This window comes from Fistularia commersonii, chromosome 10 (genome assembly GCF_037954325.1).
Source record: "Fistularia commersonii isolate RoL2024-O1a breed Wild chromosome 10, RoL_Fcom_v1.0, whole genome shotgun sequence".
NCBI classification, from domain to species: Eukaryota; Metazoa; Chordata; class Actinopteri; order Syngnathiformes; family Fistulariidae; genus Fistularia; species Fistularia commersonii.
The window spans coordinates 18,702,580-18,729,891 of NC_141293.1; the positions used below are offsets into that span (position 1 = coordinate 18,702,580).

The following is a 27,312-nucleotide window of genomic DNA, read 5'->3' on the forward strand; positions in this document are numbered from 1 at the left end:
ATTCGCTGTCTATCTTGCTTGGTAGCGTTTTCCCTCCCAGACGCTCTCAGTCACTTCTCACCAAACCCATCTTTTTTGATCTCACCAATATGATGTGCATTATTTTGATATTTTTATTCATTTAATATTTATCTATATTTATCTAAATATTTATGAAATATTTAATTATTCATATATAATATATAGACTTAGATCAAGTTTCCGAAAAGACTAACCGCACATTTATCAGCTTCTTTCCAGAAATAAGCAGGATTAATGCCATCGCAATATTTGTAGGGATATCATTCATCAATGATTATTGAGAAAATGTGTTTAATTATTTTTATTATGTTATTATTATTATTTTGATACTATTTTATTTTACTTTATTTATAATTTTATTTTAATTTTGTGTGGGAACGTGATATGTATTTTACTAACAAATAGGTTGCCGTGCTAAAGAGTCCCAAAAAGGAAAACATGATAAAAATAGTCAGTGATTTATTGTTTCCATCAGTCCTAAAGTCCAGCTTAACCATTAGAAGACACAGTTGGGGGTCGGGGGTTGGGGTGGGGAGAGGGCTGCACGCATGACAGGACCTTGGAGGCAGTTGGACAATCTAAACAAACTTTAGACAGACAGACATTATTCCTTTATCCCCCCCCTCCACACACACACACACACACACACACACACACACTCAGTTGTCTGACCAAGACTGACATTTTCATTGTAACTGATGCCGTCACTTACCGTTGTTTTCAGTCTGTGAACACACACACACACACACACACACACACACACACACACACACACAGCTCTACACTGTCTGGCATTTACTGATTGTCAGGCCCTCTAACAGAGACTCACAGCCAATAATATAGCTGTGTAATTAGCTTAACCCAGCACACTGGCTCCATCCACATGCAGGCTCTGGGTCCAAACATGTGCAGAACCAGGCGCGTGTACGTGCATGTGTGCGCGCATGTGTGTGTGTGTGTGTGTGAGCGAGCAGATGTGACTGTTCACTGGTGCATGTCTGTGAGCATGGATTTATTTGTAGACACTTTCCAGACATATTGTAGCGCTAACAGCTGGGGACTCAGCCATCACTGATCTGTCACACTTTTGGTCCGCGGATAAAACTGCAGTCACATTTTATTTTTATTTTTTTCATCCTATGTCGACACTCTACCTTCGAGTGTCATCTTTAGCACCGCAAAAAGAGGCGATGACCGAAACGAATCTCATTTTGCACCACGTGTTAACTTTGGTGTTTAAAACTGTTTATCTCCATAAACTCTTAACATTTCACAAGTAATATTTATTTATAATTCAATATAATTCAATACAACTACTTCGCGGATTTGATTTTTTTTTTCTCGTGATGATATAGCCATATTGGTGTGAAAGAGGAGGATACAGAGAATAGGGTTAGACGGAGAAAGTTGATTCGCTGTGGCGACACCTGAAGGGAAAAGCCGATATATAGCCAAGTTCGAGTCTAAGAGGAAAAAAAAAACAGGTAAAAATAAACAAAACAGAAAACAGTAAAAAATATATTTATTTTCTAATTCATTTAATTATAAATATAATATGATAAAATATAATATAATGTAATATAATATAATATAATATAATATAACATAATTTGATATAATATGATATAATATAATATAATATAATATAATTATATAATGTTTTCAACTGAAGGAATTCAAGCCTGAATTTCGACAAGAATTCCCCATGATCTGGATGACTGAGACCACAGACAATAAAAATCAAAAAAAAATGAAACTAAAATTAATTTTATGAAATAAATAAAATACAAGATCTCCTTTGCTAGACGAAGATAGCCAGCATTGCCAACTCTCGCTCCTACCATCGTACCCACGCGAGATCTCACACAGAATATGATTGGCTAAGTAGATCCATTCTTGGCGTGCTATTGGCTGATTGAGCCTGTTGTCCCGTTCCTCATGCTGATTGGTTCACGGAGGCAAGCAGCTGATCTCCTTGTAGTTTGTTCCAGTGTAAAACATCCTGGTCAACTTCGCTGCCGATTTTTTTTTCTGCGATACCCCACGATGCTACTTAATGCCAAACATCGACCCAAATGTCTGGTAGCAGCGTAGCAGGAAGATGCTAACTATTGCCGAAAAGATAAAACGTCTCGATATGTTAAAGGAAGGCAGAGGTTTTGCTGATCCAGCCGATGGCGGGTTGATAACAGTTTGCGTAAGTTCATAAAGGGTTGAGTGAGCTTCTTTTTAGGTTAATAATCTGTAAAGATCTCTTGTAGAAACACTACAAACTTGTATGTTAAGAAATAAAAATAGCGGTCTTCGTCCATTGATGGATATTGGCACTATTTTTGGCACTATTTCAGTGTATGATATTCAGTTTGAAGCAAAATTATAAACATACGCATGTAAAGTCAAGCTCAAATAATAATTTTGAAGAAAGGTGTTAAATTTTCATTATCGTTGCTATATTTTTTGTCTATTTATGTATTTATTTATTTCCTATTGTTGCTGTTCTTGCAGATTGCCTTGTAATGGATCTGAATACTGTAAACATAAATATATGTGGAAATATACGGAGTCCAAATGTGCACTTCTTTTATTAATTCAGGCTTTTGTTTTGTGTTTTATTTTTATTTTGTTCTTTAGGAATCACCGCTGCTCGATAGTGTTTCTGTGATCCCGTCATTCGAGCGATCAATTTGCAGCATCCGGTGAAGCTGTTGATAGTGTTTGTGACACAGCGGGACGCCGATCGTTGCTGCTGTTTTGTCGACACACAGTCATTAAGCAGGTAGGAAACAAAAAAAGAGGGGAAAACAAAAAACAAAAAAATTGTCAGTATCGTTAACCAAACCAAATATTCTCCATTCCAGAAGAACATGGCATTAAAAATAAATGTGGGAACACAGAAATGAACATTCATGCTTACTGAAAACATAACTAACTAACTTAATAAATCAATATGTTTCTGTCAGCTGCTCCCCTCAGGCGTCGGCACAGTCAATCAACCTTCTCCATTGAACCCTATTCTCAGTATCCTCTTCTCTCACACCAACCAGAACATCTAACGTGTCTCGCATTGCTTCCCATCTGCAGCCTCGGAAATCACTGACATTGGCACAGTCAACCGACCCGAAATCCTTGTTATTGCAAAATTAGCGGGTGAATAAGGCAATTCTGATTCTGATGTGCCGCCACCTTCTGATGGACACTTTCCTGATCTATTGCATCCTCCTCACTCCTGAAGAGAACATCAACATCTTCATCTCTGCTACCTTCAGCTCTGCCTTTCCCAGTGCAACCGTCTGTAACCGAAACAATATTTTTGGACACTTTTCTCAGGTGTCGCCACAGTGAATCAACTTTCTCCATCTAACCCTATCCTCTATATCTTCCTCTCACACCAACTACCTTCATATCTTCTCTCACTACGTCCATAATCTTCTCTTAGGTCTTCCTCTAGACCTTCAACATCCATATATTCACTATCCCTCCTCTGTCCATGACCCAACCATCTCAATCTGGCTTCTCTGACCTTCTCTCCAAAACATCTAACATGTGCTGTTCCTCTGATGGACTCATTCCTGATCCTCTCCATCCTGGTCACTCCCAAAGAGAACCTCAACATCTTCATCTCTGCAACCTCTAGTTCTGCCTGCTGTCTTTTGGTCATTGGAACAGTTTCTAGTCCAAACATCATTGCTGGTCTCACCACTGTCTTGTACACCTTTCCTTTTATTCTGGCTGATGTTCTTCCATCTGACACTTTTCTCCACCCATTCCAACCTGCTTGGACCGTCTCTTCACCTCTTCTCCACACTCTCCTACGCTCTGGACTGTTGACCCCAAGTACCTAAAATCTTTCAGCTTCTTGATCTCCACTCCCTGTAGCCTCACCGTTCCACCCGAGTTCCTCTCATTCACACACATATATTCTGTCTTGCTGCGACTAACTTTCATTCCTCTCCTTTCCAGATCATACCTCCACCTCTCTAGATTTTCCTCTACCTGTTGTCTGCTCTCACTACAGATCACAATGTCATCTGCAAACATCATGGTCCATGGGGATTCCTGTCTAACCTCATCTGTCAGCTTGTCCATCACCATTGCACACAAGAAGGGGCTCAGAGCTGATCCTTGATGGAGTCCCACCTCCACCTTGAACTTCTCGGATACCCCTACAGCACACCGTACCAGTGTCTCACAGCTAGCATACATGTCCTGCACCAGTCTAACATACTTTTCTGCCACTCCAGACTTCCTCATACAATACCAGAGCTCCTCTCTTGGCACCCTGTCATATGCTTTTTCTAGGTCTACAAAAACGCAATGCAACTCCCTCTGGCCTTCTCTGTACTTTTCTATTAGCATTCTCAACGCAAATACTGCATCTGTAGTACTCTTCCTAGGCATGAAGCCATACTGCTGTTCACAAATGCTGACTTCTGCTCTCAGTCTAGTTTCCACTACTCTTTCCCATAACTTCATTGTATGGCTCATCAACTTTATCCCTCTATAGTTGCCACAATTCTGCACATCCCCTTTATTCTTAAAAATAGGCACCATCACACTTTGTCTCCATTCTTCAGGCATCTTCTCACTCTCTAAGATCCTGTTGAATAATCTAGTCAGGAAATCTACCGCTGCCTCTCCTAGACACTTCCACACCTCCACAGGTATATCATCAGGACCAACTGCTTTTCCACTCTTCATCCTCTTCAATGCCTTCCTCACTTCACTTTTACTAATCTCTGCTACTTTGTGGTCTACAATAGTCACCTCTTCTACCCTTGCCTCTCTTTCATTTTCCTACATTCATTAGCTCTTCAAAGTACTCTTTCCATCTTCCAGTCACTCTTCTAGCATCTGTCAATACATTTCCCTCTCTGTCCTTAATCACCCGGACCTGTTGTACATCCTTTCCATCTTTATCTCTCTGTTTCGCCAACCTGTATAGATCATTCTCACCCTCCTTACTCAGCGACCATACAAGTCATCGTACGCCCTTTGTTTTGCCTTTGCTACTTCTGTCTTTACATTACATCGTATCTCCCTGAACTCCTGTCTGTTCTCTTCAGTCCTCTCAGTATCCCACTTCTTCTTCACTAACTGCTTTCTCTGTATACACTCCTGCACTTCCTCATTCCACCACCAAGTCTCCTTATCTACTTTCTTTCCAGATGACACACCAAGTACTCTTCTACCTGTCTCCCTGATAACACTAGCTGTTGTTGTCCAATCATCTGGAAGCTCTCCCTGACCACCCAGACCCTTTCTCAACTCCTCCCTGAAAACCATGCAACACTCCTCCCTTTTCAGCTTCCACCATTTTGTCCTCTCCTCTGCCTTTGTCCTCTTCATCTTCCTTGTCACCAGAGTCATCCTACAAACCACCATCCTATGCTGTCTGGCTACACGCTCACCTACAACTACTTTGCAGTTACCAATCTTTTAAAAGTTACCTCGTCTATACAAGATGTAGTCTACCTATGTGCTCCTACCTCCGCTCCTATAAGTTACCCCATGCTGCTGTTTTTTTCTGGAAAACGGTGTTCACTACAGCCATTTCCATCCTTTTTGCAAAATCTACCACCATCTGTCCCTCGGCATTCCTATCCTGGATACCAAATCTGCCCATCACTTCTTCATCCTCTCTATTGCCTTCACCAACATGTCCATTGAAGTCTGCACCAATGACCACTCTCTCATTTCTGGGAATATTCTGCATCACTTCATCTAACTCATTCCAGAAATTCACCCATTCCTCAGATTCACATCCCACCTGTGGGGCATAGCCACTAACAACATTGAACATCACACCTTCAATTTCCAGTTTCAGACTGATAAGTCTATCTGACATTCTTTTCACCTCCAGAAGGTTTCTAACAAACTCCTCCTTCAAGATAGCTCGAACTCCATTTCTCTCCCTGTCACTACCATAATAGTACAACTTAAAACCTGCAACTCACAAAGTGCACAAACGTCCTCATCCAGCACCATATTTCCTCTTCTGGTCCCAATAAAGTGTTTTTTTTTTTTTTGTGCGAACGCACAATGCAGCTCCAGCAGAGCTTCTTTGTATTCTCAAAGCAACCAAAAAAAACACATATGACCAAAGAGTCGACACTAAACTAATCAGCCAGTCAATCAACATAACACTTACATTCACTTACATATATATATATATATATATATATATATATATATATAAAAAAATCAACACTTATTTACTCTTGTCGCAAACATCAGACATCAACTCCCATATATGATTTGTTTTCATTCCATGGTGACAATAAATAGATAAATGAATAAATAAATCCATACATACAGTAAAAGTGAATCACAAGACAACAAAAACATTGTTTTAGTTCAATGTGAAAGTGATCTTGTGTGTCTTTTTTTTTCAAACCAGGCTATTATTTAACTTCTAAGGTGTGTTTGTTTTGTTGCGATTCATTAATTAATCAATTAATGGATATATTGATTTATTTAAGTGAACTGTGCATTATCACCCAACACCTAGTCATGCAAGTTTTGAAAAACCTAGAAGCAACAGTATTACATTTACACAACTCTTTTATTTTCGTGTTTATAATTGTTTTCGCAGCTATAATATTATATGCACTGTAACAGGAAACGACAGCGAACTTGACGACACGACGTCATGTGATCGCTCGAGGTTGAGTTGCACATGTTGCTGAACTGATGCAATTGATAGACAACGAAGGTTTATTATTTTATCCATGTATTTCGCAAATGTGTGAATAGTCACCGTGAAAGATAAGGACAATGCATGTATGTACAGTGATCTCTCGCTATAACGCGGTTTACTTTTCACGGTTTCGCTACTTCACGGATTTGCATGGTGCATTGTGTTCTGCATTCTGATTGGCTAAAAAGTCACTCCGCTTCTTCTCCACCTGTGCGTCAATAACGTCGCAGTTTAATATGTACACGTACATAAAACAGCTTGCCAAATTTACATGACGTACGTGCAAATTCTCTCGCAATTTCGAGTTTCTCTGATACCCAAAATGTTGATAAAACACTCTGGAGCGACAAAAGGGCCCAAAAGGCAGCGGAAGATGCTATCTATCGCAGATAAAGTTAAACTTCTGGACATGCTAAGGGAAGCTAAAAGCTATGCGGCTGTAGGTCGGCATTACGGAATTAATGAATCTTCCGTTCGTTCCTTAAAGAAGGAAGAAAAAAACATAAGGACGACAGCAGCGATGTATAATTGAGTATTCAATTGTATAATAATTGTAAAAAAAAAAAATTAAAGTTTCTACGTCACGGATTTTACCTATCACGGGTTCTTCTTGGAACGTAACCCCCGTGAAAAACAAGAGTATCCTGTGTATCAAAAGGTGATTGTGAATCTGGAATATTTGAGTTGTCATCCAATTCCACAGCGAAATGTGCGATAAGACCAAAATAAAGAGGCAAGAGTTCATGATGTCGACCTGATTTTTCAATCGATGAACCAAAGCGTCTTCAGGTGATGGACCGAGAGCCAACCTCTAACAAAGTCTGTTTAAAATCCTCCAAATTAAGACATTTTTGGACACTTAACCGGACAAAATGTAAATATTAGCATCTGATGGGCGGATTGAAGCTCAGCGAAGAAGTGGAAGACCAAGAACAATGGGAATAAATAATATCAGTAAACTGACCAACCGAGCTGCGGATTATAGACATAGAAACGGTTTCTTTACATTAATTTTCTCTCTTGTCAAATGGCAGGTGGCTCCATTTACAATTTCAATTTCTCCGTGTCAAAAATGAAACATACGTCATCCATTTTATAACCATTAATCAACTGAAGTAGTTTACGGTGAGACTGGTTAATGTGCTGGTATCCAACAATAATTTCAAAGTAAAAAAAAAAACAAAACACAAAACCCCTATTTAAATAATTCAACAGGAAAAAAAATGGTAAAGAATAAAAGATACGTATTATTTTAGGGCCGTGCAAATTCTGTGTGACATATTACAAACCCACTTTATTTTTATGTATTTATTTTAAACTAAGGATGTCAGGACTAACTAGTCTCCCTGCTTTTGTCAGGTATTAACTTTGGACACCAGTAAAATTACTTTTTATTTTGAATATTCAATAATTATCAATATTTTCTGAGCTAAAATACATCTTGCATTGTCAATTTTGACACAAATTTTGACACAAATTTTGACTCAAACGCCACAATTTTGTGAATGTGGCGCCATTAACAAACTTTCCATTTCTCCGTGTCAAAAATGAAACATACGTCATCCATTTTATAACCATTCATCAACTGAAGTAGTTTACGGTGAGACTGGTTAATGTGCTGGTATCCAACAATCATTTCAAAGTAAAAAAAAAAAAAAAAAAAAAACAAAAAAAAACAAACAAAAAAAAAAAAAAAACACACTACCCCTATTTAAATAATTCAACAGGAAAAAAAATGGTAAAGAATAAAAGATACGTATTATTTTAGGGCCGTGCAAATTCTGTGTGACATATTACAAACCCACTTTATTTTTATGTATTTATTTTAAACTAAGGATGTCAGGACTAACTAGTCTCCCTGCTTTTGTCAGGTATTAATGTTGGACACCAGTAAAATTACTTTTTATTTTGAATATTCAATAATTATCAATATTTTCTGAGCTAAAATACATCTTGCATTGTCAATTTTGACACAATTTTGACACAAATTTTGACTCAAACGCCACAATTTTGTGAATGTGGCGCCATTAACAAACTTTCCATTTCTCCGTGTCAAAAATGAAACATACGTCATCCATTTTATAACCATTCATCAACTGAAGTAGTTTACGGTGAGACTGGTTAATGTGCTGGTATCCAACAATCATTTCAAAGTAAAAAAAAACCGACATTAGCAATGTATAATAGAGTATTTAATTGTAAAAAAAAATAAAGGTTTCTACTTCACGGGTTCTTTTTGGCACGTAACCCCCGCGAAAAACAAGTGTATACTGTATACGACTCAATTCATTGAGGGACGCTATCAGAGTCAAACCGCACCAAATGAACAGCGATATTAAGATAATTAAGATTGTCAGTGTAGTTTGGCCACACTGTGTAAATATGAAACAAATTAAAATTAGCAAGATCAGTGAGCCATCGAGGGAAACGCTTTCATTCGTCAGATTTTAAATACACCCTCGTCGTTTCACCTCTTCAGCTCCGTCCGATTAACCCCTTTCCATCCTTTCGGTCACCCAGGAGTTCTTTTTTTAAATCCCTGTTTTTGACAAGATGACTGACTGCGGCGGCAGAGGCTTTTTATGATAAAAGTGCACTTGACTTCCTCTGACTCGCAATCCTCACGTGTCCACTTTTCAGTTCTTTTCAACCTAATTTAAGCGAACACGGCAGTCATTAACGGGATAAAGCCTTCAAGAGAAACTCCTCGCCTGCCTTTTTGACACCAAACACAAAGCGCTAACTATACATTTATCTTCATAAGACTGTTGTCCTACTGCTGAAACATCCACGTCTTTATTTTGTCGCCTCTGTAATATGTTTATACTGGAGTCTACATTCTAATCAGGCTCACTGACAATAACATTTTAAATTATTTGCATTAATAATCTTTGGTCGCGCAATAAAGCGGCCGGCCAAATTAGAAAGCAAGACGAAACTTTTCTGTCCTTGAATGATTTGTGTAAAACCATACATAAATGTCAGGAGCTGGCATTTAGCTCTGAAACAATGCCAGGTAAAAGTTTTAGTTTTATGGTTTGGGTTTTCCATCACTTGCTGTGAGACATAAAGGCGGCGTATTCGAGTCGCCGCGTGTTAAATCACATGCAGTTACGTCAATACGAACCCCCGATCTTGCTGCAAAATTCATTTTGTTAACACGCCACGGACACAAAATTTGATGTATGTGAGATTTTTGGTCCCCTTTCATTTGGTAATAACCCTGTAATTGCTCCCGCTGCCCCGCTGAACTTTATTGCACTTTTTTTTTTTTTTTTTTTTCCAGTTAATGTTTATTGTGCTGATGTTGGTCTTTCATTAATGAGATAATTCCCTTCGGTTCCGCCGCGAAAGCAACTGACATTATTTAATCCTGTTTTTTTTTCAAACGTTTAAATCATTGGGGTAAAAATAAATAAAGAAATGGATGCTTTTCTGGCCTGGAGTGATAGACGGTACGTAAAAAAAACGGGTACCAGGAATCCCAGTTTTCACGTGCACAATAAATTCATATATAAGCCAACAGGTTTTCTGCAGCAAGTGCCAAATGTGACACGGAGCCAGGAACTATTTCCTGGATGATACTTTTGCTCTTTGCATTAAAAGCCTGCTGTGTTATAATTGAAATGAATGAGGCTTCGCTTGTGACACCGTGTCCTTGTCACATTGAATTTAAAGCCTGTTAGTGGCTTTTTTTTTTCCCTGTTTTGAACGTTGGAAAGGTTGGCTTCTAAGTTTGTTCTTTACAACCTGCAAAACTCAACATGACGGTTCCTGCCGGACACTTTTCTGCATTATTATTCCTTAAAGTATTCAAAACTGTAACAGTCCAATCGGGGAAAACTAAGTAATTATTATTATTGATAATTGGAACAAAAATTATGATAATAATGAAGGACAATTGCATTGATGCATAAATAAAATACATACATGGATACAATAACTTTAATATATAGCATATGATTTGGGTCAAATTTCACTGTCAAAAAACAAAAAAAAACAAAAAAAATAAAATTAAAATAGAAAATAAATATGACAAAGAAATTACCTTGAAAATTGCAAAATCAGAGTTGCTGCACCACTTGAAAATATTATTCAAAATAATATGAACTGAATAAACAAAAGAAAAAAAAAAAACAGCAAGAAAATCATCAGCAAAATGGGTTAGGGTTTTTTTTTTTTTTTCTGTGCAAGACTTTAGACCCAAAATCTCCTCAAATATCTCATTTATAAATTAAAATAGAAAATAAATATGACGAAAAAATTGCCTTGAAAATTGCAAAATCAGAGTTGCTGCACCACTTGAAAATATTATTCAAAATAATATGAACTGAATAAATAAAATTAAAAAAAAATAAAGATAAAAAATAAAAAAAAACAGCAAGAAAATGATAAGCAAAATGGGTTAGGTTCTTTTTTTTTTTTTTTTTTTTTTTCTGTGCAGACTTTAGACCCAAAATCTCCATAACTGTCCAAATACTAAAGGAATAAATTTATAAATTAAAATAGAAAATAAATATGACAAAAAATTGCCTTGAAAATTCTGAAATCAGAGTTGCTGCACCACTTCAAAATATTATTCAAAATAATATGAACTGAATAAACAAAAGAAAGAAAAAAAAAAAAACAGCAAGAAAATGATAAGCAAAATGGTTAGGGTTTTTTTTTTTTTTTTTTTTTTTTCTGTGCAGACTTTAGACCCAAAATCTCCATAACTGTCCAAATACTAAAGGAATAAATTTATAAATTAAAATAGAAAATAAATATGACAAAAAAATTGCCTTGAAAATTGCAAAATCAGAGTTGCTGCACCACTTGAAAATATTATTCAAAATAATATGAACTGAATAAATAAAATAAAATAAAAAAAAAAAAAACAGCAAGAAAATGATAAGCAAAATGGGTTAGGGTTTTTTTTTTTTTTTCTGTGCATACTTTAGACCCAAAATCTCCATCACTGTCCAAATTCTAAAGGAATAAATTTATTTTCATCCATATAAACCGCCAGAACCCGAGAGCATCGAACCCAAGTGAAAAGACCACTGAAGATAAAATTGTCCTCGGTGTGTCTTGGAATTCGCGGAAAAAAATAAAGCTTTTGATTCAGCTTCCGGAACACCGTGGTATTCATGCACACTGTTGTGGTTTTTGTTGGAGCGGCAGATTGTGAGCGTAAAACCTGTCAGAATCATGTGTTATCGGAGCTAATCCAGCCATCGAGCCCCCGAACAGCTTGAAACCTGCAGCGAGGCTCATCTGCTAATTCCTCAAAATAGATTTTTTAGCGATCGGGTTTCCGACAAGCACAAGTTTGCCGGCCTCCCTTCCAATCACGCTTTATCTCGGGGAAATTATATCACAAAAACACACGGAGGCATAAATACAGATTTATACGCCGCTTCTACTTATCTTTCGAAACCCTTTTCTCTCTCCGTCTTGCACCAATTTTTTTTTAAATAAATCAACCTCCCATTTCGCTTCTTCCAATTTCTTTTTCAAGATCTTTACCTCTTTTTTTTTTTTTTTTGTTATTTTTTTTTATTTCCCTCCCTTCAATATAGCCCATGCGATATCACCTAAACACCCTCCCCGTCTGATTATAGACCACAACCAAAAATAGCTGCTGTTCTTCTCGGTGTGAAAGGCCATTCATCCCGACTCTCAAAGGAGCTGTCACATACAGACACGCAGGAAAACACAATTCCACAAACACACACACACACACACACACACACACACACAAAATACCTCAACGTATACACTTTACAGTGTTTCCATACCCAGATTTGAGGCTGACAAGTGCGTCCTGAACCCCCGTCTGATGATACTTCACCATGTACTGGTGCATGGCGGGGTAGTTTTTCCTGATGTTCCTCTCCGTTGACCCATTTGGAACGGTCCCGAAGCGGAACGGGGGCGAGTAAGCGTACGGGTTCTGGAACTGCGGAGATCCAAAGAAGCAGGGAGAACAGGAATGAAGGAATGTAGAAGTAAAGGATATAAACATAGACAGAGATGGATCATCTGTCAATCGTGGGGTTTTATTTAGACACATCTGAGCGTTGAGGGAGGGTCATCTGTGTAGCGCAGTGGTTCTTAACCTTGTTGGAGGTACTGAACCCCACCTGTTTTACATGCGCATTCACCGAACCCTTCTTTATTGGATGGAGGATCGTTTGGTTGATGGGTACAAAGAACAGGCAGAGGAGCCTTTTCATGGAATCTGGCTCCCTTCACCTTGAATCCAGCAAGCGCTATGTTCTTGTAGTTCCCATCTCCATGCAGCTGAAGGAAGCCTTCCCTTAGTTTTGCCGGCGCCGGACTAGAATTGCTCATCTTGTCTTTGCAAATCATGCCGTTAGGACATCGATTCCAATCACGTTCCGTCATACATGTGAATCCGTATTGTACGTGTTCTTCTTTTTTTGCCCGACATAATTAGTATGAAGGGATTCAAATATTAAGAAAGAAATCACATGACGTACCATCACGACAGTCACAAGTTACTACAACCGAGCGCGCCGAAATCCCCGCAGCACGGATAGGCTAAGCTATGTAGCGTGATCACCTGCAGCCAGTGATGTCATCACCAATGTGTGTCCTGAGACTGACCCACCGAACCCCTGGGGTTCGATCCAACCCAGGTTAAGAACCCCTGGTGTAGCGTTTGCGGTATTAGCAGGATAGATAATGAATTAATCACCGCTTTGCATCTTATTAAAATGCTTTTTTGGCAATTTTGGGTCTTCGGTTCACCTACTGGACGTTCGTGGAGTGTCCAAACAGGCCGGAGAACCCGGAAAGATGAGCGGGAAAGATTTAGACCAGGGGTCGGCAAGAAAATAAACTATAAATATTTAATTGAAGAATATTTCATTTGTGTTGATTCCTTTTTTTAACTTTTAGTTCTAAGTTGGATTATTTTGATCTTGAAATATTAAATAAAATTTTATTAAAATTTTATTTAAAATTTTATTAAATTTTATTAAAATTTTAAATTTTATTTATTATTTTTCGCTGCAGCTGGTAAAGTCACGATTTGCAGATGCTGTGCGCAGAAGTTCAGGAACAGAAGTCCCATGAACCAGGTAAAATAAATATTTATGAAGATATTTTGCAACAAATTATTTTCTATTGTTTACTGACACAGTAATTTTTTCCCGATTTATTTTTAAAATTCAGGTCAAGGCTCCGCTAAACGCTCTGAAAGTCCAAAGCTCAAAATGAGTTCATTACACAAATAAAATTTAATTTTCTCTAGAATACTTTGTGAATTTCAGAAGCAACACACTACACATTTATTTATACAAAGTGTAAAGGTAATAAAAAGCAATATATACAGTGGTACCTTTATTTTAGACGTCAAAAAGTAATTGCGGCTCCCAGATTTTTCTTTTCCGAGGAAACCGGGTCTAAATGGCTCTTTGGGTGTTTCGGATTGCCGACCCCCGATTTAGACAAAAAATTCCCAATTCACTACTGGATATCAACCTGAAAAAACTGTGATTTATTTTATTTTTTTTATTTCCATTGTATGTTATTAATTAATTAAAATTGCTTATGAAGTTTAATTAAGAAAAAAAGTTTTTTAAAAGAAGTTATTATGATTTTATTTTGCCTTGAGGTGACGGCCGCAGAAGATGAAATAGATATCCTGAAAATGCGTCATCGCTTCAAAAATGGGTTGAATTATGGTTTTCAGGCAAAATGGAATTGACTATTTTATCCTGACAAGGTGCAGTACGGGACAAATAAATTACAGTGTTGTTTGTGAATTGTTTTTTTTTTTTTTTTTTTCATTTCCCATTCTGCCGTGACTGTGGAATAAGGTTAGTGATACATCAATTTAAGTAAAAATAAACTACTTTTAGCCGCCCCGTTTCCTCGGTAATTTTCAATACATTTTGTCTTGGGACTTTTTTTATCTGATTACTAAATCTCTACAATCATTGTTCCTCACCCACCAAATTAATTACAAGCTTCTCTCACCAGATATTGTATGTGTGTGTGTGTGTGTGTGTGTGTGTGTGTGTGTGTGTTTGCAAGTAGTAATAAAACAGTTTCCATTGGGTTTTGTTTAAATTACACGATAATATTATTTGACCTTTTCATTAGTCTGAATTTCTGAGATTACCTTTTGCTATAACACTTTAATAAATTGTGTTTCTGTTCTAAATATGCTTTAAATCTGTTCGTGTCACTACATCATTAATCCCTTTTTTTTTTTTTCTAATCAATTATACTTATTTTCTATAAGGTAGATGGGTATAATATGTTGGTTTTGTGAAACATCCATGTCTCAAAACAACGTCAAGTGTCAGGATTTCCTTTTTTTTTTAATTTGTAAATGTCATATTTAATATGTACCTTAAAATGTCTTGATTACATGTTTCAGTTGTGTGTGTAACATCTGCATTCTTATGCATTCAAAGTAAGTAAATAAAACAATGATGATAATGCCATTTTAATTATTATTCTTTTGCAGTTGTATTGGTATCAGTTGGATATTTTTATAGCAGTCGGAAAAATATAAAAAAATCAACTTCATGCCTTTTCTTGTGCATCAACACACTGTTTGCAGGTTATCAAATTGTCATATTAGCAGAGTTACCACTGTGAAATTACTTTAAAATCTTACAATGCAATTACACGACAAGTGCGCGACTCCAATTTTTCACCATTTGTACTGCTGGCGCCGTGAAAGTTCTCTATTTTTTAAAATAATATACCCCGCCCTATTAAATAAACTAATCAATTTCCAAAGCTTAAACCGATATTGAATATTTATTTTATGGTGAAATCCTTACAGGGTTGCCTCCAATCTGACACCACATTAACATTTTCAACATAGTTATCACTGCACAATCAGTATAATCCCTTGCAAATCCTGCTCTGGGGCTAAAACACGACACTGAAAGAGCACAAATAATTAGTTTGTGGTTTGGAGATCAGAGTGCTGACAACCAGATTTCTATTTCCGAACTCTTGGACCAGACTCCTGCTTTTGAGAGAGTGTGTCATTACATTTTAGTCAGCAGATTAAATTCATTTGGGCTTTCCGTCTGCGTTACTCGCTGGCTCTCCTCCTATCTGGCAGACCAGGAAAACCTCGGTGTCCCTTGGCAACCACAAATCTGGCAACCTTCTCACTTGCAGTGGGGTCCCACAGGGGTTCGTTTTGGGCCCATTAATATGTGATCCAATGAGCAAACCGAGTCTGCAAATGCATACTTGTGGAATTACAATAAATAAAATGTACTCAACAGAGACATACATCATTGCAGGAAACTAAATTAGGATGTGAACAGGATAAACTCTATAAAGCTTAAAGTTGGAAAAAAAAGAAAAAAATAGACGCAGGCACAATATCTGTTAAAGCGATTTCTTCTTTTTTCAAAGTACAGAAATTGCATTTTTTTTTCCAATAATGAAGCCAAATTGAAGACAAACTAACAAGATCTTACGAGTCCTGCATTAAAAAAAAATGACAAAATAAGTTGACAGAGGGAAATAATGGTGATCACTTTCCAGACTGCACCTGACATACTAGATATTCTTACATTATTTACATTTCTTTTTTCTGTATCTTTTCTTGGGTAGGAATCATTTATGAAAAGAATAAGAAAGGCATCTAAATGCTTGTTGAAAAAAAAGGATTACTGGTAACTGTAAATGTTTGGTTGCTAATCTGTTTTATTTGCTTACAGGTTCGAACATTAATAAAAACAAAATAAGAAAAAAAATGTTGCATTAGTAACGGTCCTAAAAGATGACCAAAACATAAAAAAAAAAATCACTCAAAGGCTTCCTGTAATACACACACACACACACACACAAATTCCTCTTCTTGAACCCTGATATCTACAGAGGCTAAATTAAACATCAATAAAAAAATAAAGAAAAATACATGGAGTCTTTCTTTGGGTGTGTCTTTATTTTCATTAGATTTCCTAATGTGGTCTGTCAATGTTGCAGAATAGAAAATTAAAAAAATATATATTTTTAAACAAGTTCCCAATATCTCTATATATTACACTCGATTAAAGTGCTTTTTGAATCAGTTTAGAGATTAAAAAAAGTTTTTGAGTACGAGCTTGATTACAATCTTGAGGATGTGCAATGATATCCATCAACACACACACACACACACACACACACACACACACACGCATACATCTACTGTAAACTTGAACCATCAAACACCGTTGAGTATGATAATGGCATTATGATGATTATTTCAAACAAATACTTTGTGTTACAAAATCTCAAAATGTCTTGAACGCAATAAAATGGGAGCTTTTGAGTCGACGTCGCTGAATTTTCATCGTTGTCCGGGAACATAAAGGTGATTATCTATAACAGGACAACTGTATTTATAATTGAAAAGTTCACATTCATTTAACCAGTCATGACACGGTAAATGCTGAAAAATTATGGACAGAATGTCTACATGTGATGCTGGTGAATGTAAATAATATTGTGTCAACATGAGAAGTTTAGCTGCTGTTAATAAACCATAAACTCTAAATCCAACAGTGACTTTTGCTACATGAGCTTGTTGTTCTGCACGAAGCTAATGCTACACGATAAATGCTGCTCCAGCTCATCTCTCCGTTCAACATCAACATTGAGACCATCTACGGTTCAATGTTGGCACGTTGAGGGGAAAAATGAAGGCAAATCTATGCATAAGCATGTCAAAACTTATTGTACTGTCATTTTTTTTAAAGTCCCGATAGAGCAGTGCACATCCAGGTGACAATAACAAACATGCCTGCAAAATAATGAGCATCTAGTAAAGAATGGGATGTTCTTTTGTTTGTAGTGAGACAGAGATACAGCAAGATACTCGGCTCCCCGTCACTATTATTAACAGTTTCCACCGGGTTCAGAGAGACAGGAAAACATTTGACACCAGTACAAAAGCAAAAAAATAAAAAAAATAAATTAAAAAAAAAAAAGATATAAAAAGAGAGTGATGCAAAAGGGGTTGCAGCTATTATTTCAAATATAAGTTATGACTCAACCTTTTTTGGGGTCAACACCCTCCCATCATCTACTAACCCTTTTTCTGGACAGCTTCATTTAATTCATAGTTTACAAAAAAAAAAAAAATATATATATATATATATATATATATATATATATATATACATATATATATATATCATGGAACACAAATTCTGTTTATCATATAGTTTAATCCTGGTTGCCACTCTATTTATATTGTTATTTAGTTCTGTATTTAGTTGTGTATTTTTCACCCTTACTGTTCTTTAGGTTGAACATTATTATCCCTGATGTTGTTGCTGCTGTATATTTATATGTGGATAAATTCGTCATTTTTTTTTTACTTTTTTACATTTTTTGACATTGTAACTGTTACGCTGCTGTGACGGAAGGAATGTCCCCTTTGAGGTTGCATAAAGTTTGTCTTAATTGTTGGTTAAAAAAGGAGTGTATTTGGCTTTTTTGCATCGTTTTTGCATCATTTTTGCAACGAATTTTAAACGTTTTCATTCGGTTTTCGGATCAAATTAGACGACGGCTGTTTCTGGCGTTTCACGTTTGAATAACAGCTGAGCATCGATGCACCGAATCACCTTGAAATGTTTTATACGGCGATCTTTAATTATCTATTTATTTTTTTTTATTTTTTTTTATTTAAATGGTGTGTTGCTGTCTTTTCTCTCATGGTTCTGTTTCTGTGGCATCAAAAAAAAAAAAAAAAAGATTTTGTACTTGATAATATGTCATCTTCAGCAATTTCAGCAGCAGAATATAAGAAACATCATCCCGTGTGTAATCCAGAGGTCAGAAAAATTCACCTTTCGAAAATTCAAGCATACAGGACAGTCTCAGAAAATATTGTGACAAAGTTCTTTATCTTCTGTAATGCAATTACAAAAACAAAAACGTCATTTATTCTGGATTCAATACAAATCAATTGAAATATCGCAAGCCTTTTATTATTGTAATATTGCTGATTATGGCTTACATCTTAAGAAAACTCAAAAATCCTATCTCAAAATATCAGAATCATGAAATCATGAAAAAGTACTTTTTTTTTTTTAATTGCATTACACAAGATAAAGAACTTTATTACAATATTCAATTTTTCTGAGACAGTCCTGTACATGTACCTTCCCCCATTTTTTGTCATGCGTGCTTATCTTTTTTTTATCCTAGAAAACAGCAAAAACGAACTTTAAAAACAAAGTCTTCATCAAACAAAGTCAAAATCATACAGCTAGAAGTAAAGAAAGGAAAACGACATTAAAAATGAAAAAAAAGTCATTAAACAAATGAAAGAAACAAAATGCACCTGTAATTTTAAAGCAAATTATTTAAGATTTATTTGATAGCAGACAAAATATGAGCAAAATGAATTGAACTCATTCATAGAAAAACGAAAAAAAAAAAAAAAAAAATGCAGCAGCTTTGATTTTTAAATAAAGTATTTAAGATTTAAGATCGTACAGCTAACAGTAAAGAAAGGAAAAAAGTATTTTTTGTTTTTTTACTTGCATTACAGATGATAAAGAACTTTATCACAATATTCTAATTTTCTGAGACAGTCCTGTACATTTACCTTCCCCCTTTTTTTGTCATGTGTGCTTCTCTTTTTTTTTTTTTTTTTATCCTAGAAAACAGCAATAACAAACTTTAAAAACAGAGTCTTTCATACAGCTAGAAGTAAAGAAAGAAAAATAGTTGTTTTTTTTTTTTTTTTTTTTAATTGCATTACAGAAGATAAAGAACTTTATCACAATATTCTAATTTTCTGAGACAGTCCTGTAAAGTGGATGGAGCGGACTAATGTTGTCAACGCTGAAAGTAACAAGTGAAGACGGAAATGACTAACAAAGTGAAAGGATTCATCTTCAAAGAGATCAAAAGAAAAATAAATTTAAAAAAAATTAAAAATTTTAAAGTTCGATGCAAACCCATCACTCAGATGTAACCGGAGCGAACGAGGATGCAGCATTAATCAGCCGTTAATAAGAATAATGCACTTTCCATGAAAATGCAAACTTTGATAACGTCACATTTAGCGTTTATTGTCACGGGACATTTAACTGCAACTTTGCACAACTGCTTTATTAGAAACTAACGAAGCTCCGCGACGTCATGCTATGCTATGGAAGTCGGACGAAGCTGCACACATCACTTGTTTAATCAGGTCAGGGTGGAGATGCGTTGATAAGTCACCCTGCACGTGCACGCGTATGTGTTGTCACGTATTGTGTGTGTCAACATCTCAAGAAACGGCCCTCAGGATACACTCACACACACACACACACTCCGTCATCTTGTTTCTGTACGTTCTTTAGTTACGTCTTAGCGCCCTAATAAAGCAGAACCTGGAAGGTCAGAGGGCCGGAAGTTCAGTTTTTGACTTTATTTTTTGGAAATATTGACGCATTTTTCTTTCTCTGTTTTCCCAAATCTTTCTCCAAAACTGTTAAATGGTACATCTTTTGTAAATCACATACCCGGTAACTTCTTCTAACTTTTTATTTTTAATGTCACCCGCATGCTGCCTTACTACAAATCTTAATGAATACTGTTGTTTTAACAGCTTCGCTTAAGAGTTTGAAACAAATGTTAAGTGAGTTACTATTGATTTTATGCTGATTATTTGTATCATTTGCGAGTCAAGTCAGGTAGAAAGAAGTACAAGGTGGGGAGAGTTAAAAATATACTTTATATATCCTTAAATGTGGACTCAGGGTCACAGAATTTTTCTGGAGCTGCGCATTTCTCACCCATAACCATGAATTTAATAAATTAAATATGCCTGAAAACAATATATACATATGTATATATATATCTATTTTTTTTTTTTCTTTTTTTGAAGATTCTCCTAAAAATGATGGGTGGAATGAATTATAATACAAATGCTGAATTATTTTTTAACAAAAAAAAAAAAAAAAATTGTCAGGGGATGTTTTGCAGCTTGCATATTAAGAGAGTTGCTAACTGTGCTTTTGTTAAGTTAAAACAAAACTTTTGTTACAAAAAAAAAGTTTCAAATATCCTTCAGAAGCATTCCAAACACTGACATGAATTCGAACTAGCATATCCCTTTATCTGTGAAATATAGAGTTTTCGCATTTTTGTTAATATTTGAATCCTACCATTATTTACATATTATTTCTTATATATATCTGTATATTATGTGTATATTATTCAACATATTTATAAAATGAAATAATGAGAAAACTTGAAAACATACTGCGGACTTAGAATAAGAGACAATGTAGAGGGTTGAAAGAAAAAAAAAAAAAACTATGTATGATGAGCTTTGTTTTCTGAGTATATATATGGTTTATATTCCTTTTAAAGTTATATGATATAACATAGAAAGTTTGAACACGATGAGACTGGCAATTTTAGACTCCCGGGACAATTTTACAAACTCCAACCCCTGTGTGCAGAAATTCATTTCATGCAAATAGATGTCAAGAAAACACATAATCATCTTGAGTGGGCAAGAAACAGGAGACAAATAAAAAGTTATTGCAAAGACAAATCCTTGATGATTCCATTTAAAACCCATTTGTGTCTGATTGTTCTCAGCAGAGCATCAGAGTTTTTGCCCAAGAAAAAGCCGAAAGAGCTATATGGACAGATCCCTCTGCTGATCGGAATATTTGTGCTGCGCTCCAGCTTTTTAACTCTTATTTGCAGCATTTTTTTTGTCATTCCTAGTTGGATAGACATTTTTTATTTCACTATTTTGCAGTTTTCACTGGGAAGGTCACCATGCTGGTTTACCTGGAAACTACAGATGACGACGGTCGTAAAATCGGCAACGACGACAACAACAACACCACTGAAGACAGAGAAAACTAATATACCCTCAAGGAGGTGAAATCTCAATCTCTTTTCTGTAAAACTTCCCTTCCAAGGTGCTTGGAAGAGAATCTGGACTTCTGATTTTTGGTAATTTTGCACGTTTTTACGTGTCCGTAAGAGCCAGGAACAGCTTCAGGTCACACAGCTCCTTGTGTTTTGTGGGTTCCGACCAGGTAAGATCACCTGTGTGGTATAAATATCAGAAACATCAACCTTCTGATCCACCTTACTGACATAAATCTGGGAGTTTACAACTTAATCACTTTTTTCCCGCTTTTATTCAAAGCACGCAGTAACAAGGCAGTTAATCGATGAAAGTGTCAAGGTGACGAAGCTCACCAGATCCACATTTTCAAAGAGTTTTCCATCCGACTCGTCCCCTGCTAATTGTAGAAGCACGGACTGAGTCTGCAAGATATGTGGTTCGATTATCACATAGTTTAAAAAAATAAGGACCGGCACCTCGTTGGTGAGATCGACCATCACCTCCGGCTGAAGGTGGAAGCACTTCGACAGTAAAATGCAACCACTCGGTGCATGAAGATCCGAGCAGGGGAGGGGCAACGAGTGAAGGTGTGCGGCCCTACCGAGGATTATCCCGCTGCTAGTCATGGGTTCTAGTTGTAGAAGTAAAACCTCCCTTAGAAAGATCACCGGTCCCTTTGCATGGATGAACCATGATGGGTTCGTCCACCAGCAACAGGGGAGCAGCTCGTGGTTCAATGTCTTGCTCAACTACACTTGGAAACATTGGGAGGAGCCGGGAATCCAACCAGGAATGCTCGGTTCCAAAGACGATAGCTCCACCTCCTGCGCCGCCACCGAGCTAACGGTACCCGGGATTCCCAGGCGGCGTCCCGTCCAAGTACCGACCAGATACGACCCCGTTTAGCTTCCGAGATCGGACCAGAGCGTTCAGGCCGGTATGTTGTACCATGTGGAAGCTGTACAAGCCAACAAACAAGATAAACCGATGAGGGCAACATCTCAGATGGAGAACTAGCAGATGATCGACTCAGGAGGGGTTCCACATCGGTGTGGATCTGGATGATTGTGATGAAAAAGCACATCACAATCTGTATGTTTGGCTACTGGACAATTTCAAACAGGATCATTGTGGCAAATATCAATATTATCCAGATCTTTGCATCAGAGCGTCCAGATGAGGAGATTGAGGACTACGATGGCCTCCTCAAAGCTTAAAGAGGTGACATCATGATACATCAAGAGCAGAGATTGATAAGGATCATAATTGGAAACTAAATTGGAAAGATTGGAGATGAGTACCAATGCTAACTTCAATCAAAACCAAGCAGATGACATCCTGGTCAAGACGAGCTTCCAAAACTGCATCAAAAGTAAGAAGGTCTACCCTGGAGCAGATGTGTTGTTAGATAATAACCCTGCAGGACATGCTCAATGTGAGGAGAAAGGAATAGATTAGGAATGGAAAGCCATCAGAGATAGCTTGACAGTGGCTACAAGGAAGTGCTACCTAAGAAACAACAAGAAGCTAAAAAACTGTGGGTGACCAATAACATTCTCCAAAAAAGAAAAGACAGAAAAGCAGCAAGATCCTCTTAAAGCACCAGAGCCAGACAAAGGAGGCAAGAAAGAAGTAATGCAATAAAAAGCGTTCGGAGATAGAAGCCCTCGAATCATTCACGGATGCAAAAGAAAGTTCAGGAAACCACCGACGAGAAGCCGAGAAGCAAAGGAAGCGAACGCTAACGTTTGCTTTCTGATGGGGAAAATCAAGACTGGAAGAGAACCACTATCACCGAACTCCACAATGACCATCAAGGACGAGCAGCGTCAGTCCCGACATCGCCATTATACGTATGAAAAGCTGAAAAGTCTTGCGCCGGTATTCTCAAAGCTTTTGCTGAAAAGGGCGTCTGTTGTAAACCTACTGTACTCAACAAGACCTACAAGACTGGATGTATTTGATCAGACATGAATGAATGCGCCCTCATACGCCCACCAAAGAAGCCCAAGGCCACCTCGCGCTCTGAATACTGAACACCGAGCCCGATGAGTCACCTCGTGAAAACGTTGCTCCGAATCATTCTGGTGAGCGACCGGAAGGAGATCGAGGACGAGGTCGTAGAACCGCAGATCGCCGTCGCGACTGGAAAGGGACCGTCTGTGAGCGACGCCGTAAACGAAGACGTCCATACGTGTTTCGTTGATCACACCAAGTTGATGGAGCGCATGAAGAACATTGAGAATGAATGGCGTACAGCGATCCCTCGCTATGACGCGGTTTACTTTTCACGGTTTCGCAACTTCACGGATTTGCATGGTGCATTGTGTTCTGCATTCTGATTGGCTAAAAAGTCACTCCGCTTCTTCTCTACCTGTGCGTCAATAACGTCGCAGTTTAATATGTACGCGTACGTAAAACAGTTTGCCGAATTTACATGACGTACGTGCAAATTCTCTTGTGATTTCAAGTTTCTCTAAAACCCATAATGTTGACAAAACGCTCTGGAGCGACAAAAGTGCCTGCGGCAGGAAGATGCTATCTATGGCAGATAAAGTTCTGGACATGCTAAGGGAAGCTAAAAGCTATGTGGCTGTAGGTCGGCATTACGGAATGAATGAATCTTACGTTCGTTCCTTAAAGAAGGAAGAAAAAAACATAAGGACGACAGCAGCGATGTATAATAGAGTATTTAATTGTATAATAATTGTAAAAAAAAAAAATTAAAGTTTCTACGTCACAGATTTTGCCTATCGCGGGTTCTTCTTGGAACGTAACCCCCGTGAAAAACAAGAGTATCCTGTGTATCAAAAGGTGATTGTGAATCTGGAATATTTGAGTTGTCATCCAATTCCACAGCGAAATGTGCGATAAGACCAAAATAAAGAGGCAAGAGTTCATGATGTCGACCTGATTTTTCAATCGATGAACCAAAGCGTCTTCAGGTGATGGACCGAGAGCCAACCTCTAACAAAGTCTGTTTAAAATCCTCCAAATTAAGACATTTTTGGACACTTAACTGGATGAAAATGTAAATATTAGCATCTGATGGGCGGATTGAAGCTCAGCGAAGAAGTGGAAGACCAAGAACAATGGGAATAAATAATATCAGTAAACTGACCAACCGAGCTGCGGATTATAGACATAGAAACTGTTTCTTTACATTAATTTTCTTTCTCGTCAAATGGCAGGTGGCCCCATTAACAATTTCAATTTCTCCGTGTCAAAAATGAAACAAACGTCATCCATTTTATAGCCATTAATCAACTGAAGTCGTTTACAGTGAAACTGGTTAATGTGCTGGTATCCAACAATCATTTCAAAGTAAAAAAAAAAAAAAAAACCTATTTGAATAATTCAACAGGAAAAAAAAATGGTAAAGAATAAAAGGATACGTATAATTTTAGGGCAGTGCAAATTATGTGTGACACATTACAAACCCACTTTATTTTTATGTATTTATTTTAAACTCAGGATGTCAGGACTAACTAGCCTCCCTGCTTTTGTCAGGTATTAATGTTGGACACCAGTAAAAATTACTTTTTATTTTGAATATTCAATAATTATCAATATTTTCTGAGCTAAAATACATCTTGCATTGTCAAAGCATTCCTTGCATTTATGTGTCAATTTTGACACAATTTTGACACAAATTTTGACACAAATTTGACACAAATTTTGACTCAAACGCCACAATTTTGTGAATGTGACGCCATTAACAAATTTTCCATTTCTCCGTGTCAAAAATGAAACATACGTCATCCATTTTATAACCATTAATCAACTGAAGTAGTTTACGGTGAGACTGGTTAATGTGCTGGTATCCAACAATCATTTCAAAGTAAAAAAAAAAAAAAAAAAAGAAACACAAAACCCCTATTGAAATAATTCAACAGGAAAAAAAAAAAAAATTAACTAGCCTCCCTGCTTTTGTCAGGTATTAATGTTAGACACCAGCAAAATTACTTTTTATTTTGAATATTCAATAATGATCAATATTTTCTGAGCTAAAACACATCTTGCATTGTCAAAGCATTCCTTGCATTTATGTGTCAATTTTGACACAATTTTGACACAATTTTGACGCAAATTTGACACAATTTTGACACAAATTTTGACTCAAATGCAACCATTTTGTGAATGAACAAGTCACAATATGAACGGAAGAATATTATTAGTAAAACGAAAAAAAAATATGCAAAACTATTAAATAGGTTTCTCAAGTTCTGACTTTAAGAGCAATTAATCAGCAGGGCAATCATTTTTTTTTTTTTTTTGTTTGATTAGAAAGTTTCTTTGGAAAGCAGAGAGTAACGTTTTTATATTCATGACACATAAATTAATCAATTCTTTTTTTTTTTTTTAAATCTCTACTTGGCTTGATGTACCACCTGCTCTTTCAGACCAAGACGATCTTGCTCATTTAATATTATTAGAATTAAAAGGCTTGAGTTAATACAGCACTTATATTGAAGTGATGAAAGCTTTGACTCCCCTCCACCCGGCGATTGTGTAAAATTAAATTCTACACAATTCATTTCATTTAAAGCGTCCCCGCCATCGTCAGTCCCAAAAAAAAAAAAAAAAAAAAAAAATCGACGGACCAACATCTCAGGTCAAAGTCGGCGCCACGAAAAAGTCTCGGTCAGCGATTCTGTCCGAACGGCCGTTTACCCTTTTCGTCTTTTTCCCGTCTGGGCCGACCCTCGGTGTCCCTCCCCATCTCCTTTACCGTTTCCTCGCTCTCGCCTTTCCTCTCCCGTTACCTCACTTGTCAACCTGGCCCATATCTGTCCGCCCGTTGTCTCGTACCATCTTGTGCGTCTCGGCCTCTTGTTATTCCTTACTTGCCCTCCTGCCGGTTGATTCGCCCCTTATCCATTCCTACCCGCATCCCTCCTTCTGCATGTTGTCAAAACTCTGTAAGTCAGTCATGTCGAAACGCGAGCCCGGAGTTTCGTCCTCGGGAATTGTGTCTCTTTTTCGCTTTTCTTCTCCTGTGTCTTCCTACTTCTTCGATATAACGGCTTTTTGATTCAGCGGGAGTTTTATGTGGTGCGTCCGAAATTCAAAGGATCTACCGAGGTTTGTGTTGTATTTGTTTTTTCTTCCAAAGGAGCAATGAATAAATATGTTTTCTTTTGGAAAATCACTATATTTTGGTATGTAGCCTTAGCAAGCAGCTAGTGAGCTGAATATCCAGTTTCTTCCTTTACCTTTTTAGAAATCCTTTTTTGAGGAAAAAACAAACAAACAAACACAAACAACCAATAACTAGTCTCTTTTTTTGTGGCTGATATGTCAACCCATTTTTTTGATGCTACAATCTTCCTGACTTTCACTCTGGTCATTTTATTTTATATCATTTTTTTGAATTTTGCATTTCATTTTATTGTCCTCATTTTAGGTAAATCATTCGTTGATGGACACATATTTTGAGTGTGTGCTTAGCAGGCACTGTGTGTGAAATATGCAGTTTAATCTCAGAAAAACAATAATATACAAGGTCTTCACCAGTCTGGAAATAAATAAAACAAGCCATTGAATATGTACTGTGTTGAACAATTAAATAGGCCCTTTCTGATTAAAAAAAAAGGAATAGGGAAAAGAAAAAAAAGCAGTTAGGCTATGTGTGATTATGTAAATATGTTTTATTACAGCGCAAGTGACTTTGCTAAGATAAGATGCGTTGCTTGGGTACAAAGAGAGACGGATGATGTTTGTTGTGTTCCTCATCATCAGGAGC

At 36.9% G+C, this 27,312-nt stretch overlaps 1 protein-coding gene across 1 annotated transcript in view; it reads right to left on the reverse strand.

Annotated features, from left to right (window-relative positions):
* grin2aa (glutamate receptor, ionotropic, N-methyl D-aspartate 2A, a) overlaps positions 1-27,312 on the reverse strand; it is a 192,635-nt gene that overhangs the window by 12,471 nt on the left and 152,852 nt on the right. The window contains exon 10 of the mRNA XM_086154213.1: positions 12,499-12,659. Coding sequence (XP_086010339.1) covers positions 12,499-12,659 — 161 coding nt within the window. The remainder of the gene's footprint in view (positions 1-12,498; positions 12,660-27,312) is intronic.